General features: G+C 41.9%; 1 protein-coding gene across 7 annotated transcripts in view; it reads left to right on the top strand.

Annotated features, from left to right (window-relative positions):
* The window catches only part of FRMD4A (FERM domain containing 4A), a 299,143-nt gene that overhangs the window by 221,355 nt on the left and 63,863 nt on the right, over positions 1 to 13,925 (top strand). For all 7 annotated transcript variants that reach the window (XM_064504777.1, XM_064504774.1, XM_026119401.2 and 4 more), the window contains exons 7-8: positions 3,079 to 3,101; positions 10,622 to 10,705. In XM_064504777.1, the coding sequence (XP_064360847.1) occupies positions 3,079 to 3,101; positions 10,622 to 10,705 (107 nt within the window). The remainder of the gene's footprint in view (positions 1 to 3,078; positions 3,102 to 10,621; positions 10,706 to 13,925) is intronic.

Raw genomic sequence — 13,925 nt, 5'->3', positions numbered from 1 at the left:
CATCTTGGTGACCTGCAATATCACACCAAAAGGGCTGAACAGAAGTGGCAGGATTCTCAAAATTATAGGAGAAAAAAAGAAATTGGGACCTGTAATGCTCATTTGTAACCATAGTAAGGTTGAAGAGGGGTTAAAATGTGACTGAATAGTCCCCAGAGCAGGATGGGAATGACTGTGACTCTCAAGGCCTGACTCCTGCTTCTGTGGAAGCGATTTGTGCCAGTTGCTTTCTCCTTTCTTGTCTCTGGTAGCATGCTTACTGCCGCAGTGGGGCACAGGGCCTGTAGCTCTGCCTTGACCCATGGACAGGATGGGAAATGGCCATGCGCTGTCCTCGCTAATGGGATCTCAAAGGAATGTCCCACATCCTGTGCCCATGGATCTGCAGGACACAAGTGCAGCACTGTGATTCTTTCCCAGTGACGTATGGGAATAGTTGTCTGTCCTTTCCAAACCTGTGGGAGAATGGCAGGAAGGAGGTGGAGGACTAGCACTGGGACAGTACTAACTCCATGCTTCACAGGGGTTACACTCCCTCTTGGCCCAAGCAACTTAATCTCAGAGTCCCTGTGAAATGAAGGAAAGAGTCCTTCTCTGTGTAGCTGAGATTTCAATGTATGCAGCCTTCAAGTTCTGTCAGGTTTGCCATGAAGATGACCTCTCACTTGTCAGCAGACAAGCTATGAAAATTGTCCTTACACACCTTTCATCATTTATAATGATGTAAAACAGATACAGAAGCTCCCAAACCAGAACTTTCCATCGAGGAAGCAGATACCACTGCCCAACATTTTGCAAACATGTTATGCTTGCAGCAACATAGATATTAAAGGCCCTAGTATATGATGTAAAACCAGTGAAAATTTAAGTGTTGAATGAGATTTCCTAGGTGAAATCCTAATATGATGTGTTCCCCTCCAGTGACTCTGCTACACTTCTTTTCCCATTAGAGCTTGGCCCTGTGAAGATCTCCATTAGAAAGCTTCTGTATGTGCACCTGTCTGTATTCCCCAATGTGGACAGAAAGGCTCAAAGACTTACCAAAAACCTCCTTCAGAAACAAAAATTGTGTCCTGTTCTGCCAGAAGAGGGAAGGGCCAGAGAGCAGATTACCAGCAGAGCTTAGTAAATCTGTGGTTCCAAGAGGAATTTCTTCAGGATAGTGGAAGTGGGTTTTGTGAAAGATGCCTTTTTATGAGCATTCATGGCTGTGGGAGCAGATCAGAGATAATTGTCAGATGATTCTTGTTCCCCTTTTTTCAGTGCAGTTTTTAATCTCTTTCTTGTCAGCCATGAAACTATGAGGATCCATGTGAGCAGAAAAGCTTTCTCCTCAGACTGCCCTAATAAATAACAAAGCATTGCACTTCTGTAGCACTTTTCATGTGAAAATTGCTTCAGGAAGCAATTAATGCGTAGGGATTTGAATCTTCATTAAGATCATTTTATGTAACAAAAATGGAGTGAGAGAGTCAGGATGGGGGACTCAATTAAAAGCACATTACAGAAATTGCATATTGGCATGTTGGGGGAATATACATCAAACAACAGGCTCATTGTGAGAATCAGCAGTAGGGTTATGCATCTATTGTCTGCTCATCATAATGAATAACTTGAGCAATTAGCAATTGTACAAGCAGATCCAGATCTGCCAGTGTAACCCTCATTGCTGTGATTGTGTTTTTCATCACAGAAAAGCACAGGATGTTGCATGTATTCCTGCAGTAGTTTAATATGTAACCTAATGAAAGCAGTCAAAACAGGCCACACCTCTGATGTCTGTAACCAGAAATTACTACAACCCATGTTTGAGACAGGATCCAAGCAAAACAAGAGGGATCGTACAGCTATCTGTATTACGTCTCAATTTTCACCTCAGCATTTAGGTCTGAGAACTGAAGTAGAACTGAAGAACTGACTCTACCCCACAAAATATTTTTCAGTTTAATATGCTCATGCCTGCACGAGTCTGGGGCATATCACTTGGTTTTTTGCTATGTGTTGAACTATAATTATGAGATGCGTGATGATTCCTTCCTGTGAAGCATAGGAGAGCTTGTCTGCCCTTCAGTTCACTCAGGGGAAAATGGGAAGATACTAGAGGACTGTCAGAACTCAAGTGATTTAGTCTGCACCCTCACTTCAAAGTGGTGTATTACCAGCACAAACTTACCCCAACCTCAGGATTAAAGCTTCACTGAGCCTGGGCTGAGTGGTTTTGTGGGTGGATCAATGGCTGCAGAGACAAACACCTGAATGCAAAACCAGGTTCTCTTGGCAGTGAAAACACAAGTTACATTACTGCCAAGTTACAAACTACATTATTGCACTGTGCTTTGTACGTAGCTGGCGGCAAAGCAGAGCTTGACATACACTCTGTAAAATGCAATTTGTGCGTAGAAAATGCAAAATGTGTATTACATCTATTCAGGAGGTGACTCAGCATATTTTGAGGGTTCTCCAGATATCCAGTAAGACTCAGACATTAATCTAACTGCTAGAGAGGAACATTACCCAACCCTTTAGCATCAGGCTATGATGGTAATAAATACAGATATTTAAGTATTTAAGTAAGGGAAGTAAATACTCCCCCAAACACCCAGTGAGGAATTAGAGAAGCTGCCTCCCCTTGAAAGCTGAGAGTGAGCTAGGTTATTCAAAATCTAGTTACTAAAATAGCCAGAACACTTGTAAGAAGAGTCAGGGAGTTTTCAGAGTCCACTGAGACTTTGGAGATCTTCTAGTAATGTAACTTCCACATTGAGCAAAAAGAATACCTACTTATTTACTAGCATTGTTTCCTGCAGCCTGTTGGTCTCCACAAGCAGAATGAAGAATCATCCATCCATGTATTTCACAAACCTTTAGTTTGTTAGATCTGCCTAGCTTACTGCCATATGTTTCAGGGCACTTGACTTAGTCCATTAGAGACTGGTTCAGAAAATGTTTGAGAAATCAGTTACAAAAGGAAATTGCTGCTAAATGAATTTTACAAGTGTAAGTCTTGAACAGTAGTTTTCTTTTTCTTTTTTTCTGCTTTTAATAATATATTTTTGCTTTCCATCCTTCATTTTACAGGAAGCAAAAGGAGATTTTTCAAGGTACGTGAATTTAAATTTTTTGCCATTGTGGGTTGTGAGAATGAAGCTGATTAAATCACTGCACAAGTGATGCAACTCAGTTTGTAGCTGTAGCAACAGGAATGCATTGCTAGAAATCATTTCTTCACAAAACACAGCCTTTGACCAGAGCACACATTGCAAACAGCATTGTTTGTGACTACATTGTTGACGAATGCATTTATATGCCCAAGAAGTTCAGGAAATAGAGTAGTCTCCAGAAGGAAATTACTAAGGAAATGACTCCACAATTGTTGTTATATCACATATCCAGCCAGAGGCTTAAAATTCCATCACTAATTGATATTTCAGCTTGAATTTGGACAGAGTTATCAAAATCAGAATGTAGATGATTGGGTTTTTTGAAGTTCTGCTATCCTTTGAGCCTAACCTTAAGAAGTGTTGTAAGAAATTCAAACGGATGACTGTGCTTAGTGTTTCAGAAGACTGCTAATGAAATGCCTAATTCTTCTGTAAGTTGACAGTATCCATGAGTTATATGCATGAGTTACACAGTAGTGACCAAAGGTCAGTGTCAGGCTGCCTCATGTAAGAAACATGAATGTCCTTTATCTGGAGCCCAGGAGAACTGTCTATGCTAAAAATTTTCCATATACCATATATTACATTTGCGAACCTGAACCTGAACTCAGCTGGAGGATAACAACATCCACTGAAGTAGATTTCAAAAAAGAAAACAAGGTTTGAATGGGGAAGGAGGTTGAATTACCAGCAGAGCATGGAGAGGTGTCTGTTTTGTCAGCATTGAGGTACACTGAGAGAAAAGTGCAGAGGTATTCTGTAGACCCATAGAAGATACTGAATAACAGAGAGACCAGATAAACATAATGTTCCATATTCTGTTAGACAAAGACTTCTAGCCAGCTAAATTTGGACAAATCAGTGAAAAGACAATGCACTGCGAGTACTGCATGCTCATCCTGGAATGTGACATGACACAAGGTAACCCTTGATAAAAGGAAGTTCAAGTTTTGCCTTATCGTTTCTCAGAACCTTAATCAGCTTGCAAAATCCTGACAAGCATCTGACCACAGAAACACAAGCCCAGTCTTGCTTCATTTTTCAGTTCCACCCACTTCGGAATAACTCAGTTATCAGCAGTGTTTATTTAGGGGGCACTGGGACACATTTAGCTGTTGTACTTGCTGTCTGGTTTTCCATACCCTGCCAAATGATTAGCCCAGAACAGCTGGACCCAGCAGAGTTTTGCCATTCAAACCTATGATAAACCACATCTTCCACTGGTTTTGCTATGAAGAACACTAATTAAAGTTTCTCAAAATATCCTGGACATGAGGAAAACACATTCAAATAGCATATTTCTGCCTAGCTTAGTATGAAACTCAGGACAGAAAGGAATCAGTTAGATGGCTTGGGGTAATATGTCTGAGAGCATTTTATCTTCAGGTATCCATTTCCGTGCCTGGAAATAGCTGTGGAAAGCATCCATCTGCTCAAAGCAGTTTGATGTCCCTGGTAAAAGGAATGACTGAGTGTACTACAGTACATTTGGCTAGACAGTAAGACCACAGAAGACCACAACACATGATGTTAACTGCTTTCTTCATGGTGGTGTGACATTTATCACCATCACCATTAAAAGTTACCTCTCAGTGCTTTTCACCTGTGGATCTCAAAGATTTTAAGTGGAAGGTGGTAACCTTCCATCCAGGTCATAGGCAGAGAAGTGCTGCTATAATAACAACTTGTTGGCATATGGACACTGCCAGGGATAAATAGGCTTTGGATGTAAAGCAACCTGCCATACTAATGGCATTTAAAGCTTTTTGCTGGAGGAAGGTAGAAGAAACCTACCCTGACCCTCTATGTTCTAGGAGTAGACTTAGCGTCTTTAGGGTTGTCTGTCCAGCAGCTGCTATCTAATGTGCACTGACAAGGGTTTATGTGCTGGGTGAGATCCAGGTGCTACTGAATTCAAAATAAGGTCATTGTGGTCAAGACTTTGCCCACTGAGATTTGTGGCTATTCATATCAGGAATGTAAAATCTGAGAGGCAAATCAAGCCTGGGGCCAGCAAGAGTAACTGCAAATAGATACTAATGTTCTGACTTCTGTTAGGGCTGAAGTTGGCTTCAGTGGTTGAGGTTAGTTGCTGGTAAAATGTTGCTTGTAATAGAATTGGCTATTCTTTGAAACAGAGAAGCTCTCCAGTTGCCAAATCTCTTGCAGTGGAGATTTAAAGATAATATGTTGTGGATGGCAGCATACATTGTATAAAGGCTGAACTCTTCAACCCTGCTTTGTTTTAAAGAGAAAAAGTTAATTCTAAAGAGTTGCATGCTTGGAATGCAGACTGCAGATTTCCACACATGTATTGTCTACTGCCACCATCAAATTTACAGCCTGTAAGACTGGACGTTTCTCTTTGGCCCTGATCCAGGAAAGTACATAAGCACTGACTCATTCCTAATGATGGCAGAATTGCTATTCCCATGGGAGCCTTCCTATGAGTTGCTGCCGATCACCTAAGGTGCTGTGAAATCCGATATCAAGTTGTCACAGCTTCAGCTGTGGGTTGGCACCTGCGCATGGCGGCCTTAGCACGATTAACCCCATTAACCCCAAACCCCATAGCACCCAGGTAGTAGATCAGAGGGGACTGGTTCAGGCCTGCTGAATGCAGTTGCAAGTCTGCTTTTTAGACCATACAGAAGCTTAAAAAACAGAACTGATTTTACAAAATCTAGGAGGCAGTTTTCCAAACTTGTGAACTGTTGCAGCTACAATGACAGCAGCTCTCGCTGCTGCTTTTGAGGAACTCATCCCATACCTGGGAATAATAGCTGTGCTCATAGTACTCTGCTTTCCTTTCCTCGAACAGGACTTACGTGCCATTTCAAGCACACATGTCCTGCGTCCTTCGGTAGGGCATCATCATGCATGAGTCTTTCAGTGCTGATTCTGGCTACCTAGCAGAAGCGCCTAACTCGAGCGTCACAGTGACTGCCCGGTGTCTGGTAAGCCTGGAGAGCAAGTAGTCTGAATCGCCCTAGAAAAAGTATTTCTCAGGGTTTGCTGCAAGTGGCCTTCTCCAATTCAGGTTTTTGCAAGCAGAATTGCAGAAAGGGCGCATTTCTGATTAGATAGAGATTTAGGCAGAATTTGAGGCAGGTATTACTGCTCAGCTAGGTTTTAAAATAAAGTTATTCACCGTAAGAAGTTCCTTGTCCTTTGTTCATTAAAGGACAACAGTTTTCACTTTATCTAAGAGACTCCCCAAATGCTTCAGCTGACAGGACTGAAAAAGGTTTTCATTTAGGCTGGGATATACCACTGAATATAGGACAATTGGGTATCCATGTTCAGTTGATTCTCAGGATGAACAGGACACTTAATATTTGATCTGTGCTTTTTGATATCAGTAACAAAATTTTTGACTTCAGAGGTACAGAACTGCATGTGTAAAGCTCCTAAAATAGTATCCTGCAGACAGATATAAAGCTTATTAGCTCAAGCTAATATTGTTTCTAGTCAGGAGCTGAGTTATTCTTGGTTGGCAGAGCATGGACAGGACTAGTTTAGATTCCTCTGATAAACCCAAGTCCTATAGGTGTGACCCTCTTTAGGTGTACATACAAGAAGGCACTGGAGTGTCCTGGCTAATTTTAAGGAGAGCAGAGTATATGCTAAAATAGTTGAGATTTTCCCTCTAAATTAATCCTGGATTCAGAGTCTGACATTGATGAAAACCTTTGGAGAAACTTGCACTGACTTCAGTTTTAAATGTGCAGAATCCAGCTCTTAAACTTTAAACAGCAGCTATGTCAAGGCAGCCAGAAATAACATACACTGATCATTTATCCCCCAATTTTGGGAGGAAAAAGAAAAGCCTAAATTAAAAAAAAAAAAGCTGAAATGTTGCAGCTAGTTCCTGAGACAGGCTCTCATTGCTAGACTTCCTCTAGTCAAGAAATATGAGACATTTGGAGTGAAGTCCAGCATTTCCCTGCAAAATTTGAACATGGGAGGAAAGCAAAGGGCCAGCTTGTCGTTAAGCTGAATTTTACAATAATATCAAGGTAATGACAGGTGGTAATCTAACACAGTTTCAAGCTTACCTTTCCTTCTGTGTAATCAAATGCCATTTAAACAATTAGAATTCATTAAGGGATTATAGCCTGCATCCATCCATCTTGCAGCTGCATGGAGGAGATCCTAAATCTCAGACTGTGTGCTTCCTTTTGCATTCAACAGAGTTAATTACCATGCTGAGAAGAGCTGAGAACTTTTACCTGCAATTTTGTTTTGTAACTGATCATTGTTACTACACATGCTGGAATATGGATGGATTTTCTGAGACATAATTGCATATGTAATCTTGCTTAAAATTACTGCAGGCAATTGGCAAAAAAACAGTTTTTCACAAAATGCTTATGAAGTGGCTAGGTAGTCTTTTTACCCACATATGTAGACATCCTGAGATGTGGAGACTCATTTATTTGGCCAAGACTCATTAAACAGGCAGTGCCAGAACTAAGACCAGAACTCAGGAGTTCCTGTTTTCTAGGTCCATTCTTTAGCCAAGCAACCCTATTTCTGGATATCTAACCAGATTTCAGATTCCCCTGCAGGTGGCTTTTCCAGCTCTGTTTTCTTGTTATTACTCAGTTTTTAAATAATATAATTTCCACAATAATGCAGGAATGAAGTGGTCTGGAGGACACAGAGACCATGTGTGGGGAGCCTTTCCCCTGCGTATTAATACATCTGTTATCTAAAGCACCCTTCCGTATATATCTACCCTGGAGGTATACTAGACACTTCAGAATATAAAATAAATGCAACACAAGTGACTGGATTAAACAAACACTCTCTAAATACAGTAATAAAATAAACACATTGAGATGTTTCAATAGAAGGAGCGGGAAAGGCAGTAAGTAAGAAACCACTTGTGATCCTGTTGAAAACATTTGAAAAATTAAGGATTTTGGTGTTTTAAAAGGAGCCAAGAAGAAACTGACCTCATGGTCACCAGTTCAAATGCAACCCGAGTCATTATTTTTTTCCTCCTTCCTCTTCATTTAATGTCCTTGGGGAGTCTAAATTCATTTGTCTTGAGACTAGTCTTGCCAGAAAAGTTAGTGAATGCATGGATCATGGAAGGAAATACCTTCCTGTTCCTGGAAATGATTCCCTGAAATACATTTGGCCTTTTGGAGTTATGAGAGATTACCTTTATTTTCTAAATACTGATCAGAAATGAAAATCCCATCCAACAACCTTACTAATAATGTCTTTTCCTCTGATGCTTGATAGATATTTTATCACACGGCAACTTTGTGGAAAAGATGGAGCTGAGTAGTGTTAGCCCTTTCTTTCATGGGAGCCATTCCTGGTTCAGGGTTTTTCCCAGACTCTCAAAGTTAGTTAGTCACTGCTAATCTTGTCCTATCTGATAGCTGTCTGGGCTCAGAAAGTCCCTGTTTGGAAATTACTCCCTGTCTTCCCAGAAGAGTTTTGGAAATTTCACAACTTCCTTCTGTGGAACCATTCTGAGCAGCCAGCTTCAAAAAACCTTCACTTGAGTGTAGTGACTGCAGCTTGTGCTCCAATTGTGCTGGTTATTTTTCAGTTATTTTCATTGTGTTAAAAAATCAGTAAAAGCTGAGTATGCACACGCCGTGGAGAACTGGGCAGACCTAGTAAACACAAAAGAGCATCAGCTTGTTTTCTAGGCTGTCACTCACAGAGCAGGGTGGCCAGATCAGCAGATAACATGGAACAGAGTAGCTTCTTGTTCAGACTTGTGCAGATATATACCTGCCATAGAAGGAAACTTCTGAACATATTTTGAACATTTGCACCTATGAAGGAAGAACTGATGGTCAAAGGACCGTGGGACTTAGGCAGCAGTGAGTGTTTAAACATTACTGTTTGCCAAGAGTCATCTGACTTGGCATATGAGATGCTACTGAGTGGTTTTCTATGTGCTTAACATGGAAGTGGTTGCCTTAGTTATTTCTTGTAAACAGTGTTCAACACATCTTCACCCACCAGCAAAATCTGAACCTAATTTAGACTTGGGCATCTTTCTCACGGATTTGGCTCAACTAGAAATTGTGGTCCTATTTTAACACTACTTAATTGATTGTCAGGGAGCACCATGATAATAAATGCCTGTAGACATGCCCAAAATGACTGCTCCAGGATTTATGTTGGTGGTTTACACTATGTTTTACGCTCATCCTAGCCATTAACCTGCAAGCTCCAGTTAAGACAAACCCACCAAGGGCTCAGGCAGGGCCTGCTGCTGGGATATGCAAAGGGAGAAATGCCATGGGAAGATATTTGCTAAAAACTGAAGCAGTAGCATGCTTCCAGGAGCAACCATACAGCCTGTGCCAGAGACCAGGGCTTCTTAGGCTTTTAAGAGTCAGAGAGTCCTGCTAGGTGGGCTGCTATACACCTGGGGATGCCAAGACTACGTGTCTGCCTGGCTTATGACCCTGCTGCCATACAGGAGAAGCTAGTGGACTGGGAAATCCGGAGCTCTGGGAAAGGGATCTGCATCTGCAGCTCCATGTCAGCCACACTGTTTGGCAGGATAAAGGGAAGAGTACAAGAAGGCAGAAAAAACTGTTATTAAAAAGGAAGCCAATAAACATTAATTATTTGGCACTCCTCAGTGTCCTGTCTGACCCTCTTGCCTGCATATCTGTAAGAATTTAAAAGTAATAGCAAAACCACTTTCCTTTCCAAGCCTTTGAGATATTTTTGCATGTGCACAATTTTGTGTGTGTTTAAAAGTGGGAGGAGAGGCATTTTGGGTCTCTAGGAGAACATCCCATGATTTCATTTCATCTGCAAGAATCTGTCTCCCCTTTCATGAGCTTTCCCTGCTCACTCATTGTGCAGATATGCTGCTACAGCTGGCCAGAGCAGTCAATGGAGGTTGCAGAGAGGGGAGTGTTAGGGAAGTGGTTAGGCCTGGCCCCGCAGAGGGTTTTGTGCAGCATGATATAGATTCAAGCTGGAGTCTGATCAGTGAAAATGTGCAAAGCCCAGGGTACTGGGGCAATAGGCTAAGAGGAACCTGTGTTGCTAAGAAAACAAATCATTACTTTTTGCAGCAGGTTGTAAGGCATTAAACAAAGGGGCCTTATTGCAGTTGAAAGCATCTCTTTTCTTTTCTCCAGCCCTTGATTTTTTTCTCTGTATGAATGTGTTCATAGGACTCTGCTCAATGAAGTGTGACGTGGTGATTTGTGTGTTCAGAGTCAGTGATAGGAAATGCTTCGACACAACCATCTGGGAGAGTTTCTCTCCAATTTTGATAATAAAGGGAAAAGTTAACTGGGCTGCCATAAAACAAATAAAGAGAAAGGAGAAAGGAAACCCCAGTGCCTTTTGTTAAGGAGGAACAGATGCAGAGCCGTTGCAGCCTGCCAGCTAGGTCAGGTCATATCAAATATTGTGGTTGTTTTCTTGTAGCCTGATCCTCCTTTTGAACTCTCTTTCAGCAATGAAATTGTAAGGAATGAATTAAAGAAGCTGCCGGCCCTTCCAACACCAGCGCTGAAGGAGCACCCTTCACTTGCTTACTGGTAATGTATCATTCTGCTGAGAAATTGTGCAGTGTCTCATCCAGGCCCAGGCTGTGGCAGTTAGTGATCTGGGATGAGACTAGGAATGCCAGCATTTCTGCCTTTTAGCTCTTGCCTGCCATTGATTCATTGCATGATTCAATGCAAGCTGAGCTATCACCCCAGGCCTCAGTTTCCCCATCTGGCAAATGGCTGCAGTAATGTTTGCCCAGAAAATTCACTGTAAATGTGAAAGTTCCCTGAAGTCAGGAGGCATGATGTGGCATTTCCTTTTCCAGCACTCTGCATCTGTGAAAAGACAAGAGAGAGTCTTCCCATTTCGAAATGTCAGTGTTTTGTGCTGCTTTGCACTGTTTCTGAGTGGTTGAGCTTCGTCTCGCAAGTCCTCTCTGCATGGCATAGCCAAAGTAAAAGGGCCTTATTTATCTCCTTATATGTACTAGGTGATCTCAGTGGGGGAGGCTTGTAAACTCTGGTTTTATTGCACTGAAAATAAAATCCAGGGTTGGAGCAGGGTCACAGTTAAATTTTGTTTACTCACAGATAGCTTGTGTGTCACCTCACCTATCCCTTTTATCTGTGAAAGTAGGAAAGAATTTAGGAAAAGACTTTTCACTAATAGGGAGATGTTTTCATTTGATTTTTTGTTTGTTCCTCTTTCATGCTTGTCTTTAAAGCATTAGGCTATAAGCCTGAGGATGGGCGAGAAGTTCTCTTATCTGCTGCGCTTAATTTCTGCATCCTGGTAATTTAAGGATGGCAGGGAAAAAATTTCCATTTGTGGTTTGTGATCTCAGTTCTTCCCTTTGCTATCCACTCTTCATAGCATGGCTACAGTACCAGAATTAGCTGTTCCTAGCACAAAGCTGTAGAAAAGCTAGTCTGTGAGGGTCTAACCACTTTCTGAGCACATCAGGAGACACTCCGTCCCAGGCTGGGATTAGGAGCATTTATATAAAAGTTGTGGTTGGTCACAGACACCTGGTGTTTCTGCCTGAGAACCATTGAATCAAACCAAACTTTGTGAAAATCTGATAAACATAGGCTGCAGTTTCACTGGAGGCAGAATGGCCTTCCTCTTTGGAACATCTCCTTCCTTTTTTCACAGACTAATCCACCAAATTAAAAAATGATGCATTTCCAGCCAGGTCTGTTGCCTGGTCTGACTGACAGACAGGCAAGTCAATCTCCAGTGTCACCACAAGAGAAGTGGTGGGAACAAATAGCCAGGGACAGAGGAGAAGGCAAATCTGACACTTCAGAAGCAGCATGGACTTCAAATTAATGTGCTCAGATAACCTTTGCTTCAGTTGCCTGTGATGATGTCTGTATGCAGGAAAGCAGTAACAACGTGGGCTGCCTATCAGGCCCTGTCTGCCCCCACTGTCGAGTGTTAGTCACCATGCTCATGTCGAGGATGTCTGCTGGGAAGTCGGCATGCAGTCTGGGACTGCCTCTCTCCTTACAGACACTCTCCTTGGGTTTGGGCTATGCTGAGTCACCTGGAGCAAGAAGAGCTGTGTGAAAATCTGCTCAGAATGCGAGTATTTACAGATAAACACAGGATACAGCGCTTTACTGCAGTTGTGCTTAATTTTGTGGGAGTTCTCAAGTGACTAAGAAAAGGTCCCAGTTGAGAAGCTGGTTGTTTCCAATAGGGTAATAAAACAAGTGACTGCAGTCCTGTAACTCCCTTGTGATTTCACTTCAGTGACTAAGTCTTACAGACCCATTGTATACCAGTAGTTCATTATTTTTTAATAGTGTGTTTTCCATAAACACCCTCTGCAAGGGTGAACCTTCTCAGGAAGAGGCTGCTGATGAATCAGACAAAAAGCCTCTGAAAAACAAACTTCGGTGATCTAAAAGGCAGATTTTTACAACTCTTTCTACTAGCATGCTGCATCCATTCACTTTTGCATCTCGTGCAAATTATATACTTGACACAAATTTCACCCTGTCCATTTCTATATGCAGTCAGTTCTCCAGCATTAGCACAAAGCAATAGCAAGTGAATTTCCAGCTCCGGAGAGAAACATTTAAAACGTTAGGGGTGGGAAGAGTAATTGCTCTAGTTAGTTTAAAACAAACAAGGAAACAAATCCTATGGTATATTTGAAACTGTATCAAAAATAGTCCAAAATGGACTAAGAGGTGATAACACAGATATTCGAGTGGATATTATCATAGCTTCACCAAGATAAGATTCAGCCAGGGCTGAATCAAGACAGTCTGGGACCTCTGGCTCCACCTTCATGGACTCTCCTGGTTACACATCCTTGCTCCAGGCCTTTCCCTTCTCTGTGACCTCCTTCTGGAAATTTGTAGACTTCACAGTAAAGATGAAGGTTGTAATTCATATGTCATCAAGTTGCAGTTTCCAGCTATCTACAGATTAAGAAGGTTCAGTTGAACATCTTGTTCTCGAGCATCTCTTAGCATGACTGATAACTGGTGAAGCAAGAAGTGGGGAGTTGGAGGCTGTTGGGGTTTTTTAGTGAAAGCTGAGCTTCTAGTCTTCCCACACAATCCAGGAACTGAGGCCATGAGTTTCGATTTCTCTTGCCCATGCATGGAAACAGTTGACGGTATTTGTTATTTTAGATACAAAACTAATCACAATTAGGCTGGAGAGAATCTTTAGAAAGCGTGTTTGTTCACAGTGCTCCTCACCACCCATTGTTATCACATTTTAATTCCACTTAGATCCTCCCCAGCAAGCCAACCCCGCACTAGTTGTCAGCAAGAATGCAAGGAGCAGAGGCAATAGCACAGAAGTGGGTGCTAGAATGGGATTTTCAAAAGCACCAGAGGGATGGCAGACTCCTCCCATGTTCCAATAGACTTTGAATGAATGCTTGTTTTTAGCAACCTAAGGCATCAAGGTTGCCAGAAAATCCCACTCTGAAAATATCAGCTGTAAACCACTATGTAGTTTTGCTAATACAATACAGACTTTAGGCTCTGATCCTGCTGTTGGTCCTTTAGGCCCGAGAGGTGTTCTGCAGTCTTCAGTGGGACAGCATATTACTGCATGGATCTTTGCAAATGCAGACATTGTTAGTAAGGTTGAGAATATCCTCAAAATGGACAAATCAGGGTGGAAACAGGGTAACAGTAAGGCACAGTAATGAGTGGACAGCTATTTAAAACACTGTGCTGGGAGGAGAGGGGGAAAACAAATACCTTTGAAAATCTGGCTCGGAGATGAGAAACGCTG

This window comes from Dromaius novaehollandiae, chromosome 1 (genome assembly GCF_036370855.1).
Source record: "Dromaius novaehollandiae isolate bDroNov1 chromosome 1, bDroNov1.hap1, whole genome shotgun sequence".
NCBI classification, from domain to species: domain Eukaryota; kingdom Metazoa; phylum Chordata; class Aves; order Casuariiformes; family Dromaiidae; genus Dromaius; species Dromaius novaehollandiae.
The sequence above is the reverse complement of the archived record's forward strand: the minus strand, read 5'-3'. Positions and strand labels throughout refer to the sequence as shown.